This window comes from Lepidochelys olivacea (assembly GCF_965140295.1).
Source record: "Lepidochelys olivacea isolate rLepOli2 genome assembly, chromosome: 2".
Lineage (NCBI taxonomy): Eukaryota > Metazoa > Chordata > Testudines > Cheloniidae > Lepidochelys > Lepidochelys olivacea.
Genome location: NC_140412.1, coordinates 222,691,212 through 222,718,515, shown reverse-complemented (window position 1 = coordinate 222,718,515; position 27,304 = coordinate 222,691,212). Strand labels below are relative to the sequence as shown.

General features: G+C 43.9%; 1 protein-coding gene across 1 annotated transcript; it reads left to right on the top strand.

Moving 5' to 3' along the window:
- Nucleotides 1-1,201: 1,201 nt before the first annotated feature.
- ASB4 (ankyrin repeat and SOCS box containing 4) lies at nucleotides 1,202-25,826 on the top strand (the record flags this gene model as incomplete). The annotated part of the gene is made up of 5 exons (XM_084621755.1): nucleotides 1,202-1,379; nucleotides 5,750-6,049; nucleotides 13,153-13,643; nucleotides 15,441-15,554; nucleotides 25,588-25,826. 5 exons carry the CDS (start codon nucleotides 1,202-1,204, stop codon nucleotides 25,774-25,776), a joined length of 1,272 nt encoding a protein of 423 aa, XP_084477881.1. The 3' UTR covers nucleotides 25,777-25,826.
- Nucleotides 25,827-27,304: the final 1,478 nt, after the last annotated feature.

Here is a 27,304-nt window from a genome sequence, read left to right as displayed (position 1 = left end):
TGGTAATTCTGTTTCCTGGAGGATACTGAAATTCAGGTTCATTCCAATTCAGAACAAAAAGCCCCCTACACACCAAAAATTTTGAGATTCTGCACAAAACACAATCACGGTTCTCTTCCCAGCTCTACAGCCCTGGAGCCAGGAAGCCCTGCAAGCCCAGGCTGCTCAGAAGCTGGCTGGGAGACCTGGCAAGAAACCTGGCTGGTGTCCAGTGGAATTGTGTTGACATGAGTGGAGTCACATGAAACCTTTTAATTTTGACCAAAAAAAGTGGTGTCAATTTTTTTTTTCAGTCCAGCTCCAGCAAAAAGGCTAATATGGAAAGTGCTGTAACGGGTCTCGTTACTTCAAAGTAGAGTTCTGGCAAGAACCTTGCTTATAATGAAGACCCACAGGTCTTGAACTCGGGTCTGTTGGCAGCTTTCGTGTCCTGGTCGCCATCCGGTGGCTTGCTAATCACTCACGGGCTGAGTGGCTAATGGAATCCTGGCCCCAGCAAAGGCACTGCTCACGGCGTCTTGACTGGAGGAGCGCCCAGCTCTACCTCTTGATCTGACCATGCTTTTTAAGCTGGAAGGAGGCACAGGAAGTTGTCTGTGCAACTGGGCAGATTCCTGGCTGGCTGCTACCTTGGACCCTGCCTTCTTGCCCTCCTGAGCCTAGCTATTCTGACTTGTCCCTAATTCCTGCTTTGTCGATACTTGCCTCAACTCCTGACTTGACTCAGGCTCTGACCCTTGGGTTGACATCTGACTCTGACTCCTGCTCTGACCACTAGGGATGACCACCAAAGCCCTGGTCGTGACGCTTACTGCTTTCTCTGAGAAATGATACCAGAGCTAAGCACGTTTTAATTTAATTTTAGTAGTTTTACACAGGATAAAAGTCTGATTAATGAAACTTAACTTATGTGGACCCCTTAAAGATACTTCTTCATATTGGTCTCATAGCCACAGCTGTCTGTGCTTGCTTTGACGGAACTCAGAGTATGGTGACATCCAAGATAGGCACTTCAATGTCTGAAATGCTCCTTAAATAGAACAAACAGATCAGCATGACTTAGTGATAAAATTACCTTCTGGTTCACAGGCTCTCCAGCATGCAACTGCACTATAGGGAACTCAGCACATCCCTCGGTGTGTAATATAAACAAACACAGTTGAGAATAGACATAAGTGAGACATATACAAAAGAAGAGAGCATGGAAGAAAGGATTACTCGGGCTGCGGCTGCCAAGTTAATGAAAAAAGATTTTCTTGAAGCTCTAAAATCAAATGACTACAAAATGCTGGAAGATCTTTTGATACAAAAGCAAATAGATGTGGACACAGTGTTCGAAGTGGAAGATGAGAACCTGATTTTGGCATCATACAAACAAGGTAAAAGCAGCAGCTCCTGCTGCTGCATTTGCAAAATCTAAGCAAACTGGTCTTAGTAACTTACTTTTGCAGAAGCAATTGTCATGTTTTATCCCTCCAAAATGTTAAGGCTTAAATTGACTCATGAGCTATGACCTACATAACTAGTCAAAAGTAGCTCAGCCTTATGCTTCTTAAAGTAGCCGCTGATAATCCCAAATATATTTATATGGAGATTAAAAATGAATGGGTTCATACTGCTCCCTTCTCTGTGGCAGTGTAAGTCACCACGAGCTGAATAACTGGTGTGGTACCGCTGCAGTATGCCTCCTATTTCAGAGGCTCCTTACATCTTGTCTGGTGGTTTAGGTTGGGGGTAGGCCCACCACCATCCTCAGAGCTGTAGGTTCAGGAAAGCCTGGAGAAAGGACTCCTTTGCTCTTCCGCCCCCTTCCCCCGCAGAGAACCCTAGAGCACAGCCAGAATATGTAAATACATTGGTATATATAAATTCCCTCTACATACCCAATCAATCCACTTGAAAAAGCCGACACAGAAACATAGGTTGTTTCAAGCTTCCCATTTTCAGCTTTACAGATTCCCTTTAGTTCAATCCCCAGGAAATGCCCTAGGCCTCGAATGTTATTTGATGGGAGAGGTTTTCTTTTTCAAAGTCATAGAATTGGGATGCCATAGTCTATTGTCAAATCAGAATAAGTAATCTATTGTCACCCTGGGAAACCAGTCAAAACAAACACTTCATCCCTAGAATCCTCTTCAGAGGGTGGAAAAAAATAAACAAGCTTATAGCTAGGCCCTGACCAACTTCCAACAAATTTATGTCTGAAAGCAATAAAGCAGGTTTTATGCTCAGCTAGCATCAAAACATCCCAATGCTTATTTTCTGCGAGATTTCTCTCGTGAATCTAAGATGCAGTAAGCAGCTGTCTTTTCCAGTTGTTAAGCACACATGGAAATAAACATCTTCAGCTCAATCTCTCAGCTAGTACAACAAATAACCTTTTCTTGTCCATGTCTGAAGGGCTACTAATCTCACCTTTGCCTATTTCCTGGGTATCTGATACATGGTTTTTGCTTCTCTGGTTTCAAAGAGACAATGGTGATTCGCAATCAATATTTGTTTTACTTGGATGGGATCTGAACAATCTCACACAGTGATGAATATAGCAACTTAAAATATTGTCTCTTGTATTGCTCTCAGACTAAAGGCTAAAGAAGGTTCGTGTGTTCCTACAAATTTAACCCATCTTATTTAAAATGTGCAAATTGAATGAAGACGGCCATAGATCTATATCCTTTGGAGGGGTCTTTCCTCCATCATGAGGCACATGCACCTGTCTCCCCAAATCATAACAATGCATTTATTCTCTTTGTTGGTTGAGGGCATTCCACTGACTCTAGGGGAAATCCTGTCTTTGTTGAATAGCCTGAGTAACTAGACTTTGATAAAGGGAGATCCAGGAGGGCAGAAAGAAACGATCCTCATGAAGACCCTGATCCTTCACCATTCAACTCAATGGGAGCTTTGCCAGGAGCTTTGTAGGATCAGAATAGGATGATACTGTACCCCCATGGCTGATCTGTTTCCTCCCTTCAGGGAATGGCTGGTGGATTCAAGTAGGACTAGTCTGCTCTGCCCAAATTCTTTCACTTTCCTGTTCCTGGACCACTCCTGGAAATGTCCTGTGCCTTGGGGCACAAGCAGCCTCTATGAAGCAAAACTATAAAAATGGTATAGTGGTGTTTCATGCTTGCTCTTGTGTATTTAGCAAGAGCTTCCATATCAAATTTGTACCATTTATAGTTTACAAATAAGAATTTTCTAGCCACCAATTCACAGGCTCAGCTTGGTATCTGAAAAATCAAAGCAGAGCTCTTTCTGTACACCACAGCTCATTGGCAACAAAAACGTCTGGAATATGAATCTAGCTGGCTGACTTTGTAGTTGATATATGAGTCAGGCAACTTGCTCTTCTGCATCTATTTAGGATGTGCCATACTGGCTGTAATAAACGCTTGTATTTCTCCGCAATATAAATAGATGCATCTTGGAAGCAGATAGGCGCAGTATTAGAATGCTGCATTCACAGCTACTTTTATGAGTAACATTTAAATGAAAATTAAGCATTTTATAGAGTTTGTTTTTAAAAACTACATTACCAAACAAAGCATATTCTAGATATGTATTTGCCAATTTAATTATGACAATGAATTACTCACTGAAAAAGAACAAACATTACAAGAAGAAGTTATATACTACCCATTCCTATTTTTCCCTCTCTTTAATACAGTATATATGTATAATGCAACTATGTTAATGTTACATTAAAGATGAACATTTAAAGTCATGCATGCTAGGAAGTACAGAAATTAAGGTTCCAATTAACTTGCTCCCAATGTACATCCTGAATATTTTTTGGGTATGCATTTTATGCCATAGAAGTATTAAGCCTATGGATTTATCCACCATGCAGGAAGGAGAACGGCAGAGGTTGGGGGAGACAGAAATAGAAAATGTTATATATGTGCAATGAAGTGCAATCGTACATATTACATTTCCTGAATTTTAACTGAAAACTTATCTTTGTCTTAATGTACATTTTTGTACTTAGAAGGGGTATTGGTTAGAGAGCAGGACACAAGGTCTGTAACTCTGCTGCTCCTGCTCCAGATTATTATTTTATTTTACTTTTATACAGATTATTGAAATCACCACTTCTGAGATGGTCTGTGTGCAATCATCAAGAAACAGGCATGTTTTGGGTACAATATGGGGATGCTGATGGGGAACACACTAAGTTCACTATGGACGCTGTGCTGTGTGGAGAAGATAAAACAGTTGTGTGCACATTTCTAAATTCTGCTTTTTTAATGTGGGTGCTATTGTGTCCTGCTGAGTGCTGGCCAGTAGGTTTGGCCTTAATGCCACCAGACATCCCCTCGTGAACCTCTTGCTTAGCTCAGGACTGGCAAAAATGACACAACATTTGATTTAGCGCCATTCTAATTTTGGTGGCTTGATGACCAGTGCCATGAGGAGAATCCACCTCAGAACAGTAGTGAGGACTGATGATCAGGCCACTGTGTTTAAGAGCACCACCTTCTGGTCAGTGTTGGGGAAGAAACTGGGAGAGTGAGATGGGAATCAGGAGCAGCAGCAACCACCCTGCTCCTTCACCCGCCAGGCCCAGAAGGAAAATGTCAGTGACGGCCATGATGCTGTTTTCAAGTGTAATGGGTTCCGTAACGTGAGCCTGTGTTTCAAAGGAAAAAAAAATACCACTGTTGCAAGATATTGCTACATGGTAAAATGTCGAGGGAAGAGAGGGTATCAGCAACATTGCCAGAAAGAACAGTGAACATTTTTGGAACCAAATTTCATGCAAAAATGTCACTGCCGTCACACGGACCTACACACCAGCTAACTTACTGCGTTGTTGTAACACCCGGCTGTACACTTGCAAAGGGTGGCAGGTGACAGTACGTCCGCAGTACTGCTGCAGCTACGTTGCAAGGGGGCAGCTGTGCAACGTGCATCGTGAGCCCTTCCACAGGAAGGCAGCACCCAGACCCTGATGTGAAATCCTGAGATCTCCTACCCAAGAACAACATGATGTGCTACCTGTTGAGTCAGAGGTCTAACTAAGAGTCCTGCATTAGAACCTAGGGGTGCGATACTCAGCTCTCATTAGACATACTCGTGCTAGCTCTCCTTGATGCGGTGTGCTAAAAACGGTCGTGCACCCACAGTAGCAAGGGCAGCAGCAAGTGGTGGCAATGGGCTAGCTGACCTGAGTACAAACCCACCAGAACTCCCCCTCACCACAGCTAGCCGGTGCTGCCTCTTCCTGCTTCCCATCCTACCCCAGCTACACTGCTATTTTTAGCTCACTAGCTCAAGGAGAGCTAGTGCGTGTCCATCGTGAGCTGGGAAGCACACCATCAACTCCTAGTGTGGACGTAGCCTCAGTGCTGCTTTTTATTCGAATGTAGAGTTTGCTTAGCTCTTTCCAGATCCTATTCCCCCCTCCCACCCCCCGTATGTTTCAGCTGGCATTTCAAAGGCTTTAGGACTTTTTATTCAGTCTTGGAGGTTGCAGGAAGAAAAAACTACCCTCGGAGTACAGTTACATGGCAATTCATCTGTTCAAAAAGCAATCCATTCAGCCTGCATGCTGGCAGTGCTTAATGAAAGTAAGGTTATTACTCCAGAGCACTTTGCATACACTAGACCCTAACTGATTAAATTATATTAAAATAAATTAAAGCTTAACTACAACACCCTTCTGCCCCCCTCCAATTAGTCTTATTTAGTGGCTCATCTGGAAGATTCTTATTCAAGGCTGGTAATGCATCTTCACTTTTTACAGGATATTGGCTGCCTAGTTATAAGTTAAAATCATCTTGGGCCACTGGACTGCATATATCAACCCTATATGGATATCTGGAGAGCCTCATGGTACTGTTAGATCACAAAGCGGCTGTCAACTACAAGCCAAATGGGAAAGCTGCTATCCACGTGGCATGTGATGTGGCAAATGTTGAGTGTCTCATGATCCTGTGCAACCACGGAGCTAACATTAACTGCTTTTCACTGAGCGGCCACGCACCCTTACACTTCTGTACCACAAAGGCCTCTGTACCTTGTGCCCAGCAGCTCATTTGGAGAGGTAAGTCAGACTATAACTTAGACAGTCAAGTACCTCTGAGGTTTAGCAGGAGTTTAAGGGTCTGTATTATGTTGTTCAGAAGCAAATAATCATATTTCATGCTTGTATAGCCCCCTAGTGCTTCACAAACGATACATATAGAGCTCCACCAAAACAAAGCCAACTCGGAGGAGGGCAGCAGTCCAGCTGCAGTTTGGAGAGCAGGAAATTTCAATCCAGGGCCCCAGGGCAAACCGCTTCTCATGCCAAAAGTGGTCTTTAATGCCCACACAGAGCATGCAAGGCCTCAGCTGTAAAAATAAATGCACACAGCCATAATATGCACTGGCATTTGTATCTTTGATAAACTGAGAGTGTTTTTCATTTGAGTTCACCCACCCTGAAACCTACAGCTTTGTCCTTGTCCAGAAGTTACAGGAAGTGTCTGTGTGTGTATGTATATGTACGGGGGGGAAGGTGGGGGAGATTCCCCTTGACTTCAATGGACGCAGGATAGGCCCTTAAAATAACTGCAAAGGAAAAAAATAAAATCAATATTACTTACAGCCTCCCACCCCCAAGCTGTCTTCAAATACTCAAAAGTTAGGAAATTCCACAATTATTGTTGCCTGTGCAAAACTCGTCTGGTCCCTTTGTACATATATGTTATGATACAGTCTATAATTACATAATCCCAGGACCTCTGCCTCCTTAAGCACCGAACGGATAGTACTCGGAATGAATGAATGAACCGCTTATTCAGTAGCTTGTTTTATTCTTGTTAATTGTGTGGCCCGCAGCTTTATTTACTGCAGACTCTGGGTCTCGGTCCAGGCTCTGAAAGCATGCTCTGAAGACAATTATTGCTTTCTGTCATGAGGGCTCTCACCCCACTGGTGCCTCCTGCTGGCCATTTCGGGACTTAGCTCTGGTCAGCAGGTGTGCCCTCTGATGGGGTGAGTCTCCCATCCTTGTCTCTGCCTGAAGACCCACTGCAGTTCCACTCTCACGGCTTCTGCTTCATGGCACAGCCCTCCGGCCGTGTCACACTCCAGGTTCCCCCCTTCTGTGGGGACTTCTTTTGCAACAGTCGAGCTGTTTCTTGCAATGGTTTGGAAATCTATAGCCTGGCTGCTTTTTCAGTGGCAAGTGGGGGTCCCAGACCAGGGACCCTGTAAACAATAGCTTTCCACTACCCCTCCTTTTTCTCCACCAGTCTGTCTCAATTCCCTGGGCCACTTTCCTGCAGCCCCAGCACCTTTGGCTCCTGCACCCTGTTCCCAGAGTCTCAGGCCTGCAAGCCCTAGCAGCCCTGTTCACAGTGCTACTCTGTAGCCCCCTAGGAAGCTAGCCCCCTCCTTAGGGCTTCCAGTAGCATACTCCCTTGGTCTGGCCTGCAGCTTCCTTTCATATGGGCCAACTGGGTCCACAATGGTTGGTCCAGCCGCTGCCCTAATTGGCTGCAGCCACTGCCATAATTGGCTGTTTTCTTGCAGCCCTCCAGGCTGGGTTTTAACCCTATCAGGGCCAGTGCAGGGCAGATGCCCTGTCACACTTTTCTTCTAGGCTTTTCCATGGCACTCATCAGTATAGTATCTGAGCACTTCACAAACACTATTGAATTTATTTTCACAATACTTCTGTGAGATGAGCTGGTTTCATTATCCCCATTTTACAGATGCAGAATAGAGAGGCAGAGAGACTAAGGTCAAAAGTGTCCACTAATTTTGGTCAATTTGAGACTGCTTTTTCAGAGTATTTAATACTATATAGCACTTTCTATGTTCAAACCACAGCTCCCATTGACTTCAATTGCCGCTGTGATTACTCAGCGTTTCTGCAAATCAGACTCTAGGGTATCAAGTCAGGCATCTTGAAAATGAGGGACACCCAATTAGTGACTGTTTATGAAAAGTTTGATGCAAGTGATTTGCCTTGTATCACATAGGAACCCTGTGACAGAGACAGGGATAAAATCCAGTTCTCCAAAGCAGTATTCAATTGCCTTAACCATGAAACCATGCTTTGTCTTCCTGCAGTCCCTTGCATGCCTTCTGGCATGGCCAGGTCATGGGTGACCAGACCTAGTAGTTGGAGCCCGAATCTGCAGTCACGAGCGAGGACTCCTGCGTTGGGATACTAGGAGTCTTAGAAGCAGGAGACAAACTGGAGATCAGAACCACAAGTTGGGAACCAAAGTCTAGGATGAGTCAGGCTACCAGCGGGTCAGAGGCAGGAGACAATCTGAAGGTCAGCAACAACAGGTCAGATGCCAGGAGTCAAGTTGGGTCGGAATGCCAGGAAATTGAGCAGGGTAGTACAAGCCGCACAGCCCTGAGCAGGGTGAAACTTAGTTGTTCAGATAGCTTCCTGTTCCTGCTGCTGGCTAATCAGCTTTGTGACTTTGCCAATTGGACCTCAGGGTGGGACCTCACAGTGGGGCTGGGCTTTATGGGTTTCAGGTAAGCTATCGCTAGCAGGCTGCTAGATGGAGGATTGGTGCAAGGCTACACCCATGAACCTTGCGGGCTTGTGTTTGAGACTCCTGAGTGATGGTGTATTCTGCAATAAATGAAGTAAGGGTACTGCAGTTAACACTTTCTTAATTTCCAACCTCTGCACTGAATGAAGCAGGGATCTCATTCATAAAAAACAAAAAGTGATCATTCAATTAAAGTCTGTATTATAATGCATACGCACAGATAGCCTGAATTCTGCCATTGCTTAACTTTTGAGTGTTTGGCTTTGTAACCATAATATTTTTAATATAGTTTTGTGTGTGTGATTTCCTAGGTTTTTTTAAAAAGCAACTGGAAAAACAGATATGCCATCATGTTGACACCCACATGGGTCATCAGCAGGGTTGAACTCTTTAGATGCACTACACAGAACTCTGCCACTTGAGTTAACAGAGTAACTGATAGCAGTAGTAGGTTGTTATCCTCCTTGTGGACCACCACTAGCAGGGAATGAGTCACTTTGCCAGAGGGTTTCACAGATATCTGCTGACAGCAGAGAAATAGTAAGATTCAGAGATCTTGGGTTCCATTCCATTCCACTCCATCTCTGGAGGGGATTGTGCTCTCCTGGGCATAGACTATTATGCCCATTCCCCCAGACATGGCCCTTTCTGCCCCTTCCTCTCCAACCTATTCCTATCCTAGTCCTGTCTCATCCCCATGCCTGGCTTCTCCTCACTTAGCCACTCCCAGTCTCTACTCCTCAGGCTCCTCATCCTAGTTCCAGTCTCCTTGCCCTGTAAATTCTAGTCTCCCCCTCGCCCCCTGGAATTCCCCCACCCTACCACCTGTTCTGTATCCTGTCTCTTCTGCATCTGATTTAGGCAGCTTCCTCCCTGCAGTCTGGGACCAGCCGAGAGTGGGGGTGAGGGACAGTGAGAGCGCAGGAGAGAGACAGTCTCCCTGCTCTCAGTTCTGGTGCCTGGACTCAGACCCACCAAGGCTTGGAGCAGCCAGAAACTGCAATTTCAGGGAAAACCCTACAGCCACAGTCTGGAGCATGCTCAGTGCAGGCGGAGTAAGCTGCAAGTCTCAACTGAGCATGTGCAAACTGTGATTTTTAAAAACTGTATAACTTAGCCAAAGTTGGGCCAGTTTTCATATGGATGGGAAAAGGCCCAACCTGACACAAAGGCCAAATGTAAAGTCCTTGCTCCCAAGCGTGGGGATGCAAGAGCTGCTGAAGGAAAAGGTAATTGGAGCCATATATTTTTCCCTAGCTTTGTACTTGGAAATAGCTGGCTGAAATATTCCAATAAACATTCAACCTTAGACAAATACTCAGCATGGGAAATTTCAGCCCAAATGCTTGAAGCATGGCAACTGAAAACAGGGTCTTATAATGGAAAGAGTGGGGTAATTAAATAATAGGCAGTGCTATCAGTCCCACCTATTATCAGAATCATGGCAAATGCAAGTGATTTGGTTTCATTTGCTATATATGTCATTACTGCAGACCTTTCCTTAGCCTGAGTTCTCAGAGCCAGCATATGCTCTGGGCAAAGCAATCTATGATCCCAAAAAAATTACCACACCACTTTCCTTCGGCTGGAAGGTACCTATTCTTTTGTTTAGTAGAAAAGAAAATTAATGCCATCAATTTTATTTTGCCTGAAGCCAATAATCCTGACAATGGGTGTTAGATTCGCTACCATAGGAAAGCATAAAAAGTCAAATGTGCTCTTGCAAATGCAGTGTAAGATGCATGTAAATGAAAGTATGTATTCTAAAGGCTTCCTCCTCCCATTTATCACTAACATAATAATACCTTACAATTACAGAGCCTCCTTTCATCCAAAAGCACTTTATAAACTTAAACTCCTATGCAAACTAAATATCGAGACTCTACACAAAATGGAACCACCTCTGGGGTGAAATATGGCAGCTGATTAACAGGGCATGGCAACACTACACAATCAGACATGCCTTCAACTAACATGCTGGTACTGAAGGCTCAGAGATGTACCTCTCACTCCTGCCCTCACCTGACTCACATTGCCAGTTGTCTCTGATACCTCTGCCTGCATGTCCCAGCAACAACTCAAGCTCGGTGTAACTAAAACTGAGCTTTTCATCTTTCTCTGTTTCCCCCTTCTCTGTTAATGTTAGCAAATCTCCTGTCCCTTAGCCTGATGAGCCAGACCTAATTTTTCACACTGCTTTCTCCTCATCCATTCTTGATGCTTGCACAAAATCCTGCCTGTGCTAGCAAGGGTGGAAAATTTTACAGGAATCAGCCCACTGTAGACATACCCATGTAGGGGCTTCCATAGGACTGAGCATCAGGAAATCTCCGATGCTTGCACTTACCCTCTTCCGTGCTCCCGATTCTGCTGAGTTTGATTCTCCTCCCTTCTAGGAAGTGGAATCTGTCAACTTGTTTATAAACAGTGTTTAATTTTGCTTCTGCAATGGCTTGCAATTACTTGGGGCAGACTGTCTGTAGCTAGGATGGAGTGAGATGGTCAGAGAGTCAGCCACAGTAATCAGAAAATAAAGACACCCCCAATGATTTTGGCAGGAACAACACAAATAGCAAGAACGGCTGTATGCTCCTTTTCCTTTGGCCATCATTCGGAAGCTGCAGACGCTGATTGCCCAGTAGATGGTACTGTTGTTTCAGCAGGAATATTAATTTAGGCCTGAATGCTGCAGTTCAGTTCAATGCTCCTATTACCAGCTTGAAAAAAGGGCCTGATCTTCAGCTGATGCCTTACGTGGAGATACACTGGTTTACAGGCCCTGAGGGTCTGGCTCAAAATGCTTTTCCTCCTAGGCTCCCTATTAATGAGATGCATGCAGCAATCACTGTCAAGTGTGTTGATTTGTGAGGGGCTTTCTACTGGCATTAGAAGTCAAAAGTATCCCCTTTTCTTCACTGCCTAATTTATAGTAGAAAGAATTTCAGATACAGATTTGGACCTGAAATGGAATGAACTCAAAAGATAGAGATAGGCCCAAGCTGGGAAGCTTGGATCTGGAGCCAAATGTGGATTTTTTTTTAAAGCTCATGGGCTTTTAGCTCTACGGTGGAGGCACAGGAAACTCAGAGGCCATTGCCATGGACCATCTCCACATGGGACACATATCTTTCCACATAGCTTCCCAGTCTCTTTGAAAGGTTGGCTCCAAAGTTCGCCACTGACTGTGCCCCCTCTTCTGTACCTGCCGTATATTCTGCTCCAGGGGAGGGTGTGAATTACTGCAGGTGTCTTCCAATCTCTCCTATTGGAGCTGTTCTACTTTGTATAAATAATTAAATATTCATTGGGCAGAAAGCCAAAGAACGATGATAGCCCAGTGGTTGGGGTGCTCAGCTGGGATGTGGGTGACCAAGGTTTAAGTCATGGCTCTGTCTGATTCTCCTACCACCAAGGTGAGTGCCCTAACCATCAGTTATTGCTAAGGCTGTGAGTTTGTCACGGAGGTCATGGAAGTCATGGATTCCATGAGTTTCCGTGACCTCTGTGACTTCTGGAGTGGCTGGTGTGCCTGGCTCAGGGGCAGCTCAGGCAACCCTTGCCAAAGTCGCACCAGCCGCTGCTGAGACAGTCTCGGGTCACTGTGCAACCCATCCCCCAGCAGCAGCAGAGTTTGCGTGTGGGAGGGGGCAGGGGGTTGGGGGAGGGAGTAGGGGGCACAGGACAGGGCTTACCTGGGGGCTCCACGGAAGTGGCAACATCCCCCTTGCTCAGCTGCTATGTGGAGGCATGGCCAGGCAGCTCTGCAGTCAGGAGGCTATTTTAGTCTATTCCAATCTTATGGCTGGAGCCACCAGGTGGCAATGTCACTTAGTCTTACAATTTATTTTTCTTATCATACAAATAGTGTCCAGTCTTTGAAGAAATGCTGTATTATTGTTAGTTGTGCTTTGAAATTTCTTTTTGGGGGAGCTGTGGCAAGCAGTAAGGCAGTTTGCTCTGTGCCTTAATTCCTCTAACTAGAGTCAATTCTTGGAGACAGAGTTGCTCTCTAAGAACTGGGCAATGATTCTTATGCTGAGGTTCCTGAAAGAGGGGATTGCCTGCATGCTGTTTGTGACCACCTCTGTTCAAGAACTTATGTATATAGTGTAAAATGAACAAGCTGAACTAAGAATATACCCAGACTCTCATTTCTCTTCCAATGGGAAGCCAATCTGCAAGGCCTCTACAACTTGACTGAGAGGTGACACAATTCTGATCTATTCATATTCTGATCCTCTGCCAGTTAACATGGTATTTGAGCAGGAGAGCCACTGCTCTCTTGACACATTTTTCTCCTTTCTGCAGCATGCTGTGGAAGAGAGCATGTGGCTCTCTGGGAGGAACTTCTGAGCCAGACAGGCAAGCGAGGTGATATGTGTGCTATAAATACTTAGAGAGACAACCCAGATGAGATGTATACATCTCTAGAAAGAAAGAGATTTTTGTTTTTGCTTTTTTATGAAAACCTAGATAGAGATGTATGCATAGAGAGAAGAGACTAAGAGGTGGGGAAAGAGGATATAATAAGTGGAGCTTTGATTACAGAAAAGAGCCATCATGTACAGTGTCTTTGTGAAACTGGCTTAGAAAAACAATGTGTATTTGAGCAATTGTCTCCCTTGATTCTGCTTCTTAACAGGAGCAAATGTGAACATCACAACAAACAATCAGGATGAAGAGACTCCCCTACACACAGCTGCACGTTTTGGCATCCCTGAACTGGTGGCATTTTATGTGGACCAAGGAGCAAATGTTGATGCTGTCAATGCCCACATGGAAACTCCACTGGCCAGTGCAGCTTACTGGGCCCTTCGCTTTAAAGAGCAGGTGTACAGCATGGAACACCACCTAATCTGTAGGATGCTGTTAGACTATAAAGCTGAAGTTAATTCTCGAGATGAAGATTTCAAATCACCACTCCACAAGGCTGCCTGGAACTGTGACCATGTGCTGATGCATGTATTGCTTGAGGCTGGGGCTGAAGCAAACCTGATGGACATCAATGGCTGTGCCCCCATACAATATGTTCTGAAAGTGACATCCGTGCGGCCAGCTGCCCAGTCTGAAATCTGCTACCAACTTTTACTGAATCATGGAGCAGCTAGAATATATCCTCCACAGTTCCACAAGGTGAAGGATGTATTTGGTGCAATGGTGCTACTCTAGAGTAAAGTTAGAGTGAAGTTAGAGTGAAGAGATGATATTTTGATCTGGATTAGCTTTTTGGGACCGATTCAAAGTTCAGATTTGAGTTCAAATAAGGTTAGGGTTTGAATCAGGATTTGATGGTGCCAAAACCTTGTGACTTGTTCTTGTGAGACTTTGGCCCAAAATGACAAAAATCTTGCAAGATCAGCTATTCTCTTGATATTTTCACCTTCTCATTGTTCCAAGAGAACAGCTACTGATGTCAGAAATAGACCCCTTTTGGTTTTGAAGCCAACCAGAAACCAAAACTGTAAGTGTTGGTTCAAATCTAAGGTTTCAGATCTTCCCTCATCTCAGATATACTGATATGCCTTAGTCAACCTAAATTACTGGGCTCAATATAGGGGGAACCAGGTGACATTTAATGGTTTGTGATATATAAAAGAGGCTGGAGAGGGTGATCTACCTCCTGAGATGATCTCCTGAGGTCTCTTCCAACCCTAATATTCTATGATTCTACCAGTCTCTTCTGGCCTTGAAATCCATGAATTTATGATGAATCATTTACCCCTGAAATTCAAAGGCATCACATTTGAGTTTTAGTCCTCTTCTAACATGCAGTATAAATGGGTAAAGCCAAAGAAGATGGTTGACTAGAGGGTAGTGGGGAGGAAGATCAAAATATGTGCAAGATATTCCTCAAAGAATTTCTAAAAGTCTGCAAAGTCCAGGGCACTCATCAACATGGGTTACATATATATATATATATATATAATTACTCCAGGTGAGGAGAGGGCTTTCTGTACCGAGTATGGAACACAGTATGAACCTGTCTATGCTAGCACCTAAAGTGTTTTCACCACTGTTTGAGGAAGTTCCAATGGCAAGACCAGCTTGTTTTCATAGTATAGACTGGGCCTTCCCTTGAGAGAGTATTGCGTAGAGGACTGAGAGTCAGGCCTCCTGTGTTTTTATTTTTGTTTCTGCCACTGACCTGCTATGTGATAGTGCATCAAGTCTCCATGCCATCATTTAACCACCTGTAAAATATGTAATGTGATACTTTAGCTCATAAGGGTGCTCTGAGGCGTACATTATTAATGCCTGCACAAGGCTGTGCGGAAAGGTAAGCATGCAATAAATGCAAAGTGGTATTGCATGAATGTGAGCAAGGGCAGGATTTGGTCCACTCTCAATTAACAAACCATATTAGAGTCAGAGCTGCTTCCAGGGCTCTTGCATGATTTAAAAGCTTGACTTTATACCTATTTATAACAGTGCTATTTTCCTTCCTTCCTTTTACAGTGTTTGTCGGGGCAGGACTTTTGTTCGTATTCAAGGACCTGTTCTCTGCTCAGGCATGAATGAAACTCCTGTGATTAACATTCATCAGAGTTATGCCCTATGTGGGGAAAGGGGAGTGGGGGAATTGTTAGTACATTTGTGACTGACAGCCTTGAGAAACCAGGGAGAAGATTGCTTCCATTCATGAAGGTACACTGTAACCCAGATGTGGTCTAAGGGATAACGCAGTGGGGTAGGAACTGTGAGAACTCTTTTCTATTCTTTACTGTGGCACTGATCTGCTGTGTGACCAGGGGCAAGTAATTCATCTCTTTTTCTTCTCCAACCTGCAGTCTGCCCTGTCTATTTAGATTGTAAATTATTCTCTTACTATGTCTTTGAACAGTGCCCAGCACAACAGGGCACAGATCTCAGCTGCAGCCGGTAGGTGCTACTGAAATTTAAAGAATCATAATTTCTGCTTCCCTCTTGCAGGTGTTGCAGGCCTGTCATTCCCACCCAAAAGCCATTGAGATTGTTATTAATTCATACGAACACATCAAGTCAACATCAAAGTGGAGAGCAGCTATACCTGATGACGTCTTTGAGGTAAGCTTTTAATGAGCTTCCACTTATGTTTGCAATGTTTGCATCCCTAACATTTCCACCCAGTCACAGAAAAGTGATTGTAATTACAGATAATGCTTTGGAAAGCCTAATCCAAGAGGACAGAATGAGTATTTTATAAAATGGCTTGCACACAGAAACAGGAAAGAGAGAATGCAGTGCTGGTTCTAAGCAGTAGCACTGAGAATTTCAGAGCTATGTGGAATATTCAGGCTATATTGCAACTTTAAGTCACAGTTCATTTTTGAACAGGGTATCGGAGGGAGCACACAGCAGGAAAAATAGAGATACTTGACATTTTTCATGTGGAAAGTTTTCTCACAGAAAAATACTGTATGGTCAACAATGATATTTTTTCTTTGTCAGAAAATACACATTCTGAGTCAAAAAAATTGAAGGAAAAAATCTAAGGGAAAAAATTTCCAGCAAGAAATAAAACCAGCATTTTAAAATGAAATGACAAGTTCTGTTTCATTTGGACATAAAATGTCACCATGTTTCTGATTTTCAGTTTAAAATAAGTAAACAAAAGGATTTGCCGCGTCAACATGTTGCTTTGAAATGACAGATTTTCAGTTTTGACGTTTCTGAGTCAGAACTTTTCAGAATTTTTCATTCTGTTAATTTCTTTTTTTTTTATATTTGAACTTCCTATTAGGATTTGGAACAGAAACTAATTTCAAAATGTCAAAATTTCCTGTGGAATGGAAATTCCATTTTCGGAACTTTTCTAAGTAACAGTCCCTAGAGGTTTCAGAGTAGCAGCCATGTTAGTCTGTATCTGCAAAAAGAAAAGGAGGACTTGTGACACCTTAGAGACTAACAAATTTATTTGAGCATAAGCTTTCGTGAGTGACAGCTCACTTCATCGGATGCATGCAGTAGAAAATACAGTGGGGAGATTTATATACACAGAGAACATGAAAAAATGGGTGTTACCATACAGACTGTAACGAGAGTGATTAGGTAAGGTGAGCTATTACTAGCAGGAGAGTGGGGGGGAAAACCTTTTGTAATGATAGTCAACGTGGGCCATTTCCAGCAGTTGACAAGAACGTGTGAGGAAGGGGGGGGGGCAGGAATAAACACGGGGAAATAGTTTTACTTTGTGTAATGACACATCCACTCCCAGTCTTTATTCAAGCCTAAGTCAATTGTATCCAGTTTGCAAATTAATTCCAATTCAGCAGTCTCTCGTTGGAATCTGTTTTTTAAGTTTTTTGTAGAAGAATTGCCACTTTTAGGTCTGTAATCGAGTGACCAAAGAGATTGAAGTGTTCTCCAACTGGTTTTTGAATGTTATAATTCTTGACGTCTGATTTGTGTCCATTTATTCTTTTACGTAGAGACTGTCCAGTTTGGGCAATGTGCATGGCAGAGGGGCATTGCTGGCACATGATGTCATATATCACCTTGGTAGATGTGCAGGTGAACGAGCCTCTGATAATGTGGCTGATGTGATTAGGCCCTATGATGGTGTCCCCTGAATAGATATGTGGACACAGTTGTCAACAGGCTTTGTTGCAAGGATAGGTTCCTGGGTTAGTGTTTTTGTTGTGTGGTGTGTGGTTGCAGGTGAGTATTTGCTTCAAGTTGGGGATTGTCTGTAAGCAAGGACTGGCCTGTCTCCCAAGATCCGTGAGAGTGATGGGTCGTCCTTCAGGATAGGTTGTAGATCCTTGATGATGCATTGGAGAGGTTTTAGTTGGGGGCTGAAGGTGGCAGGTGGCATTTTGTTATTTTCTTTGTTGGGCCTGTCCTGTAGTAGGTAACTTCTGGTTACTCTTCTGGCTCTGTCAATCTATTTCTTCACTTCAGCAGGTGGGTATTGTAGTTGTAAGAACGCTTGATAAAGATCTTCTAGGTGTTTGTCTCTGTCTGAGGGGTTGGAGCAAATGCAGTTGTATCGTAGAGCTTGGCTGTAGACAATGGATCATGTGGTGCGGTGTGGTCTGGATGAAAGCTGGAGGCATGTAGGTAGGAATTGTCAGTAGGTTTCCGGTATAGGGTGGTGTTTATGTGACCATCGCTTATTAGCACCGTAGTGTCCAGGAAGTGGATCTCTTGTGTGGACTGGTCCAGGCTGAGGTTGATGGAAATTGTTGAAATCATGGTGGAATTCCTCAAGGGCTTCTTTTCCATGGGTCCAGATGATGAAGATGTCATCCATGTAGCACAAGTAGAGTAGGGGCATTAGGGGACGAGAGCTGAGGAAGCGTTGTTCTAAATCAACCATAAAAATGTTGGCATACTGTGGGGCCATGCGGGTACCCACAGCAGTGCCACTGATTTGAAGTGTCATTACACAAAGTAAAATTATTTCCCCATGTTTATTCCCCTCTCCCCCCCCCCCCACTGTTCCTCAGACGTTCTTGTCAACTGCTGGAAATGGCCCACCTTGATTATCACTACAAAAGGTTCCCCCGCCCCCCGCTCTCCTGCTGGTAACAGCTCACCTTACCTGATCACTCTTGTTACAGTGTGTATGTTTCATGTTTCATGTTCTCTGTGTATATAAATCTCTCCACTGTATTTTCCACTGCATGCATCCGATGAAGTGAGCTATCGCTCACGAAAGCTTATGCTCAAATAAATTTGTTAGTCTCTAGAGGAACTCTGGCTGAGCCAGACACAGTTTCTTGAGGGCATGGGAGCTCCATTATCCTTTAAGTCAGTCTAGCATGTGTTGATCATGCCCCAGTTCACCTCTGCTGGCTAGGATGGAGGGAAGCGGGAGGCTGTGGCTCCTTCCACTTTGGAAAGCTTCGTGCCATTGCTGCTGCTAGGTTCATGCAGTCTTTGCTGTCAAGGAGAACAAGGATTGTGACTGTGGCTGACCCGTCTGCAGGCAACCTCAGTGGGTAGATTTCTAACATCAGTGAATGGTATAAAAATGCCATGTTGCACTGCATGTTTTTGAGCCCTGTTATGGTATTTCTGGCAATTTGGTCATCGCTCCAGAAGGAGATTCATGTATAGACATCCATAAATAAGGCTGCTGTATGAAAACAGAAGGGGCCTGGAGTGGGGGTAATTTAGATGAAAAAATTCAGCATAAATGTACCCTGAGACTCCTCAGAAACAAGGAATAACTCCACTGAAGTCAATGGAGGAACATCAATGTGAAGTTTTTATAAATGGGATGGATATTGTAATAGAATGAGCAACTATATTACACTATTCTGGCACTAGGTGGCACTGCGTGTAAGATACTTTATTTAAAGGTAATCTTAGACATACCTGGCAGTGTATTACAGGATCTTATGATGAACACATCTGGTGTAGATAAGCAAGCTCTTTAGGTAGTCCATATCTGGTACAGAAGTACATGACATGGTATTAGCAGTGGGATTAAGAACAGAAACAAAAGGAAAACAGCAACAAAGGTTGCAGACAGAGGGAACAAAGGTTGAAGGATCTCATCAACACACCACTCTTCAATGCCCCGGAGAACTTCAGCTTTGACACATTTTCAGAAGAGACAGAACTGGAAGCAGTATTTTGCAAGATTTCACATTGCTACCAAGCTCCACAAGGAAACTAATGCTATAAAGGTATTTTCTTTAATATATGCTGTGGGGAAGCAAGCAGAGCATATCTTTAAATCCTTTTACTTTACTGATGACAGTCACAAAGATGACTATGAAAGGGTTCTGGCTATGTTTGATTCATACTTTATATCTCAGAGAAATATGAAAAAGCATGTTTTCACCAGAAAATTCAATGACCAGGGGGAAATGGTGAATGTCTTATTGTAGCTCTGCATGCAGTGGCTGAAGACTGATTTTGGGAAAGCAAAACAAGAAAATACCAGAGGAAGTTTTTCACAGATGCTACAATGAAGAGAGATCTAACTCTAGCCACAGCTATTTCAAATAGCAAAGCAGCCTGAACTGGTGAGGCGGCAACAACATGGGTAACTTGCTAAACTTGACAAATAAGACAATAGGTTGGAAGCTGTGAACAGATGCAGCAGGAGTGCTAAAAGTCATTACCATAAGACCTCTGATGAAAAGAGAGAGAATTCTCAGGCTAAGAGGGACAAATTCCAGCCTACATGCACAAGCTGTGGAAAAAGTCATATCCTAAGAGATGCTGCATGTCCATCCAGAGACAGATAGTGTATTAAATGCAAGAAGTATGGACATTGTGCAGCTGTTTGGCACACCAAAGCAGTCAGGGAGTTGACTCATATTACAGACAATCAAGAGCCATTGTTTCTGGGATCTATTATGTGTGAAGACATAGAGCCTGCCAGGAAAGTGAAATTTAATATTCGTGGCAAGATTATTTATTTTAAAATTGACTCAGGAGTTGACATCCCAGTTAGCTCAGAAAGGATTTACAATCACCTTCAACCCCTCCCAGTGCTAAAGTCACCTGACACAGCTCTGACTAGTCCTGAGGTATTCTGAATTGCATGGGCCAGTTCATCACAGAAACAACTTACAAAGACAGAAGCTATGCATTTAGAGTACATGTGCTCAAAAGATCAAAGACCAATAACTTTTCCAGCCACAGCATGGCAGCCATGATGGGCCTAGTGAGAAAGGTAGAAGAACTGGATGGAGGATTTGATGATCTTGAACTTTTGAAAGGAGACCCAGCACAAATCAACGTAAGAGACAATCTGAACTATACAGTGTAGTGTTTTCCCCAGGAAGTGAAATTAGGGGAGGTATTCAAATTTACGGGGTGGGGAGGAGGGTGCAGGAATCAGGGCCGATGAGGGATGAGACCATGAGGGTGAAGGTGGGCTGTATTGCACCATAGTAAAAACTGAAAAATGTTTCATGACTATTTTATAGATTTAACTCATGTTTTAAAATCATCACACAAATTAAAGTTGGCTACTCAAACCTTCTATGAAACACTACATCTACAGCCTTCTTGGTTTCTTGTTATAATTTTGCACAACTCTGTTAATGAACTTCTTGAATGCAATGTGTTCATCTTCGGTGGCTTCTCGTGTGTCCGGTACTTCCATTCCTTCAATTGATATGCTCTTTAGTTCATTCGCATGATCAGGCAGAAGGTGACTTCTTTCAGAACATAAAATTCTATTCATTGACAAAAAAGAATGCTCAGCTGTAGATGTTGTGACTGGGAGTAGCAAGAGATGAATTCCTACATCTTTCATCGCAGGAAACATAGCACAAAGATCAGTTCAAGTCACCAGTGATGATAAAAAAGAAGGAGAAGTCAAATTTTCATTCATTCGTTGTATGATATTCCACTCTGTGTTCAAATTCTCTGTTCTGTCCTGAGCACATGGCGGCCCCATTGCTGGTAGTGTCTCATTCCACTCAGCTGTCAGTGTTTGAAAAGGACAGGGATCTGTAAAAGCTATGTAGAGGTTGAGTAGAATGTAGAAGTCGCTGTTGTAGATTTTTAAGAATCCAGTCTGTGTACTTTTTCAGTTGTCTTAAGTACTTGTCCTCTTCACTTAAGGATTCAATATAAATGCCTTCATTAGTCAACTTCTGGACTGAAGTCTTTGCTTCTTCCAGTACTTTTTCAATGAATAGCTCTCTGATTGATCCAAATGTAGCTTCTATTGCTGGACAAAGATCTACTACTGTTGTAGCAGATGCCTGGATGGCATTGTTTAATGACCCAAGTGGTTTCAGCAGTAGACTTACAAGAGAGAGAATGCCAATAGTCTTCTCTGAATGTAGCAGCAAAAGTAATCCACCAGCCTCACTACTTAAATCCATCCCATCTTGGTAGATACCTTCCAAAGCCAGTAATAATGGCTGGAGTAATTTGAAGACAACAGCCAAGGATCGCTCATGAGAAAGCCAGAGGGTTTTCCCAGCTTGGACTAATTTGAACTTCAGTCCCAGTGTATCTTCTATATTTTCCAAGATATTCAGTCTTTTTGGACTCTTGCTGAAAAAACAATATAATGAAGATATTAAATGTATAGTTTTTTGAATGTCTTTTGAAGAGTCTGCAGCTCATACTAGCGCTAGTTGGAGTAAATGGCCTCTGCAGTGTGTATAGGAGAGATTAGGGTTACACTTTTTTCTGAGCAAAGCTAGTACTCCACCACGTCATCCAGAGAAGTTTGCAGCTCCATCAAATGCACAAGCAGCCATCTGTTTGGGGTCCAATTGACAAGCATTTAACTCTACTAAGATGTGGGTTGTCACAGATGCAGCTGATATGTCGTCTATAACTTGAACATCAAGAAATGCATCTACTGGCCTACCACTGACATCAAGATAACGTACACAATGACTTACTACTTGATGTCCATTTGCATCGGTGCATTCATCAGCCATGTGTGCACATTTTTGACTGTGGTGAGAGAGCGCTTCACTTTTTCAACTGTTGAGTCTTTCACTGTTGCACCACGTGCGTCTAGCCAGTCAGTTGAGTTTCCTGCCTAGAGATAGCGAGCGTCTGCTGGTCTTGTTCGGAACCGGTGTTCAATTTCAGGATGAACCAGTGACAATGCACTTAACACTGGCCTCCAGTTTGTAGTGTGTGGTATCTCCTGCTTAAATAGGAAGTAGGATGCCACAGCCATGTTTGTTTGCATGAACTGTGTTGTGTCTCCAGAATTCTTAACAGCCGCATTAACACTCACTGGTGTTGTCCTGGGTCAGTGGAGACTCAGAGTTCAGAGGTGCTTTCACATGAGTTCACCTCCCAGGAGGGGGACTAGAAGGCACCTTGCTCGTTCCTCCAGCTGCTCACTGTTCGCTCTGGCCACTGCTGTTCATTGTGCCACCGTTCACTCCATCGCTCTGCTGCCAATGGCCCTGCGCTGTCACCTTCTGCTGCCACCTGCCACTGTGACCTCTGCGAGTTGGTCTCTTGAGGTTCCACCCAGCTCTCAGTGATTTCAGCTGAGCTCTCAGTGGGGGACCCTCGCTGCTAGTGCAGATTGGGCCATCTCTTCCACAGAAACACTGTCCCACAGCAGGTCTAAGCACTTAGACCTGATTATCAGTGATTTCAGCTGTAGTGGTCACTTAACAGAACAAAAGACTCTCTATGGAGCCTAATCAGTTCTGTTTGCAAACAATGGAGAGGAGCAGGTCTAATAGTACTTGTGACTCAGGCAGACCATCAAGTAAAACACCTGTCCCCACCCTCTCTCTCAATGCCCTCAACCAGCACAGGCTAAGTACAGTTCTACTGCCCTTTACTCCTACAATAACAACAACAACAACATTTCATTTCCCCCCCCCCACACACCGCATTCAGGTGATTTGTAACCCAGCCAAAAATCTATCACTTGGGCAACACAGCTGTTTGCTGGATATCTAGGTAGATTAGGTGTGAATGTAAATACAATCTGGTCCTGAAGCCTTTGCCCCCAACCGCCAGCTCATCACTAGCTGTCAGGGAGAGCTCATTTAGACTTTGCTTACAAATCATAATTTGAAATTATTAAATTGGCCAACATCACCGACATGAATGCACTGACATTGTCATAAAAAACAGCAGCTGTATAAGGAAACTAGTCTATGTTCATACTTTTCAAATCTATTATACTTATTCAGATACACGTAATTTATCATACACTGTATATGCTTTTAAAGTGTGTATTAATATTTCAGTTTCAATTCAAATGTCCAAACAATCACTAAATTGGCAACACTGCATGTAACTAGTTCACAAACCTGGGGGGTGAGGTGGGGTGGTTGGGGAAATTCAGGGGGGGTGTCGGGAAATCCCTCCGTACAAACACCTCTACCAGAGAGCGCTTGGAAGAGACTAGTTACAGATTCATGCAAATTCAGAGGACAGCATTACCTGTTCACTGGGCACTGTTTTTCCAGCTATATAGAAATTTTGTATCTGAAAGACATACTATGTCACAGTCTTATTGAGAAACTGAAGTGCCTGGTTGCTCACATCAGTATTCCAGAACAACTAGTGATGGGTGATGGACCACAATTCACTACAGCAGCATTTAGGACAGTCCAAATGAAATATGATTTTGATCATATTATTAGAAGACCACATTACCCACGAATGGAGAGGCTGAGAGTGCTGTATAGGCAGCCAAGAAAATCCTACAGTAGGAAGATCCATTCCTTGCTCTTCTGAGCATAGGCATAATTTGACTTCTATATTTGGGGGGCAGGGCCTGGCAGGGCTGGGGCCAGCTCCACATGGCAGGGCCTGGAAAGGGAGTGCCACCTCCACCCCCTGACTCCTCTTAGCAGGCCACCCAGCCTGTCTGGGTTGGGCGGGGGGCACAATCAAAAATTCTAACTCAAAAGGGGAGTCAAGGGCTCAGCTCAAAAACTTTGAAAACCACTGAAAGGGTGCATGCAGGGAGTAGCTAGGGGCTGTGTGCAGTGAGGGGTGTAGCTCAGGGTGCAGGGAGGGGGCTAGCTTGGGGCTGTGTGCCAGGAGGGCCCTCTTGTGGTAGCTGTTCCCTGAGGGCTCTGTCGACTCCAGAGCCTGGTTCTGCCCTGCCTGTGGGCAGTTCTTACCCACTGCTTGGGCAGTCAAAAGGGGCTGGGAGTTTAGGAGCATCCACCGCCCTGGACGCCAGCAGTAGGAGATGGAGGAGCACCACATCCGCCTGCTCCATGGCATCAGCCAGAGAAGCAGCCACCCTGACTGCCCAGCTCTGGTTTCCTGCCTCCGACCTGACCATGGCGTGGGGTGTCAGGGAGGGGAAGAAGAAGAAGAAAGATGTGTGTGTGTGTAGCTGCCCCTGGGCCTGTCCCGCTCTGGTTAAGGCACTGCAGGCTGGGGGGACAATGCCCCTGCCATGCCTCCCCCAAATGCCACTCATGCTTCGAGTTACAGATCAACACCAATAGTGGCTACTAGATATAGTCCAGAACAACTCCTGGTGGGAAGACAACTCAGAACTACTGGTCCTATTTTGGAAAACAACCTATCTCCATAGTGGCCAGAAAGAGAGTAGCCAAGTCGGATGAAAGGGTTAAATGAGTTTATGAACGCTTTTACAACAGATGTCACTCAGTTAGAGAACTGCCGGGTCTAGAACGTAGGTGACTGTGTTTCTGTCAAATTGGATGGAGAAAAAGGATGGACAACTCCAGGTGCCTTAAAGCGAAAGAATTCAGCGCCCAGATCAAATGCGATCAAGTCCAGTAGTGGAGAGTTCAACAGAAGTCATTGACATCTACAATTTGTTCCTCAGGAAGAACAATCAACAGAGCAAACTCTACAGGTGGCAGATACAGAAGAAGACTCAAGACAGTCATTGCAACTAATGGACAGCCAGATGACCAAGCTGTTACGTGTTTGGGTCACGTAATTAGAAAACCTGCATGATATTGAGACACTTCACAGACTGATAGGTCCTGAACTTCAAGATAATGGGATAGTGTAAGTTCTGTAAATGGTAGGAAAGCAGCTCTTACAGGGGGAGATGGAATGGAATGCCAAACTGGATTATACTATTCTGCCTCTAGGTGGCACTGCATATAAAATACTTTATTTAAAGCTAATCTTATTAAAACCATGCCTGACAGTGCATTAAAGGAGTTTATGATGAACACCTCTGATGTATATAAGCAAGCTCTTTAGCCAGGCCATATCTGGTACTGAAGTGCATGACAAATATCAGACCCAAAGATACTTTCAGCTGTTCTTAAACTCAGGCAGCCCTGAAAGTCTGAGCCAGATGTAGGGTATGTCTGCATTTCAGTCAAGCTAGTTTGGGTACTAATAGCAATGAATCCACATAGTATGGGCTTTAACGTGGGCTGTACAAGCACACCTGGGACCCGGAGTAATTATTGCAGCAGCTGGTCTACGATAAAGTCTCTGCTGCCGCAGCTTCACTATTACCAGTATTTGAGCTAGATTAAAGCTAGTTTGGGTGTGTCTACACAAGTTGGAATCATGCCCGTGATGTGGTGTAGACACTGCTCAGTGAAATGAATATGTCATTGCTGCAAAATGTATCATTGAACCATGAGATGGTTATAAGTGTTTTCTCCAGATTTGCCTAGTTGTATGGGAGATAGGATCTTATTGACCTAAAATACATTTTGTTTTGTCTTTGCAGAGGCACAGAGATTTCTACGACTCTCTGTTCACCGTGTGCAGTAATTCACCACGGTCGCTCCTGCATTTATCTAGATGTGCTATTAGACGATTATTGTTCAAAAGATGCCACAAAGGAGTCCCTTCACTTTCCATTCCACCTCCACTGAAGAAGTACTTGCTATTAGAACCCGAAGGAATAATTTATTAAGCCTTAGCAGAGCAGACTCAGTGATCCGATAGGACCTGCAATCTCTGGGTCTGCACACATGTGGAGGGAATTACCATCAGGGAGTTTTCACTAGGGAGACTCAGAGTTCTTGGCAAAATTCTTATGCAAAGAAGGATCTGGTTTCATAAATATCAATGCCGAACTCTCTCTCCATTATATATACTGATCCTTTGTTCAATCTAGTTTTAAATTAACTGAACCAAGTGCAACTTCCACCACTTTACTTAGATAGCGATTCCACTGTCTATTAGGTATCACTGTTGAGAATGTTTTCCAGATATCCAACACAAAGTGCCGTTGATATTGTTTCAATTTAATTTTCTACAACCATCATCTCAGGAAGAAGAAAACAGGATAGTGTCAGAAAAATATCTTTCTCATTAGAGTCAGCTACACCTTTCCTCAGAAATAAAAAGATCAAAGGGCTTTGAATGAGGCCCATAGACTGAGTTACTGTATTTTAAGAAGTTTTCCTATCGATTGCCACTGAATTGGATGTTAGTTTATTATATGCTGCATTGCATCATATCATATAATGTTTTGTCATTCACTGTAATTGCATCACTGTGCAAGTGGAGCAAAGAAGAGATGAGTAGTGTTTACATTCATATCTGTGTGTGATGAAATTCCTACTTGTGTGTGTAACGTGTATCATTCACTAACCTTGCATGCTGCTGAAGCGGTCACCATCACTGCTGAACTGCATCATATGGTAACTATGGCAGGTCACCATTTCAGCTCAGCCCACAGCTCATAAATTCAGGTCCTAGAGAGGAATCTGGAGAAATTGCTGAGTTGATGGTACTGCAGATCTTTTTACTAGCTGTATCTCTTGTTTGTCCACATCAGGCTGGATCCTGCATGTTGCCAAAGAAGAGTACATGATAAAAAATGAAGAGTAGGTCTGGGGCACAGAGAACCTCGTCCTGAAGTAATAAGAGTGATGCTGTATCCTGCCTAATAGCAGAAAAACAGGCGTAAGAGGGGAATGCATAGCAAAATGTCTTTTTAGGATGATGAGAATCATGCATAAGCTCATGTCTCCTCAGAGCCATATAAGGGGCTTGAGTCGTAGTGACACATAGCGTATGTCTACACTGCAATTAAAACCCGTGGCTGGCCTGTGCGAGCTAACTCAGGCTCACGGGGCTAGGGCTGGTTCATTGCAGTGTAGATGTTCGGGCTAGGGCTGGAGCCCAGGCTGTAGGACCCTCTGAGGGGGGAATCCCCAGAGCACAGGCTGCAACCCGAGCCTGAAAGTCTACACTTCAGCTAAACAACCCCACAGCCTGAACCCTGCGAGCCTGAGTCAGCTGTCACGGGCCAGCTGTGGGTGTTTAATTGCAGTGCAGACCTACCTCAGTGCACACTACTATGCCTAGCCCTTCAAATCAGATGCACCCCTGTGTACCCTCCAGTTGTATCTGTTGAAGAGCAACAGCTTACCACAGCCTGCTGTGCACCGATGACAAGAACTAACTGGATCAACCCTGAAAAGTAAAGCAGA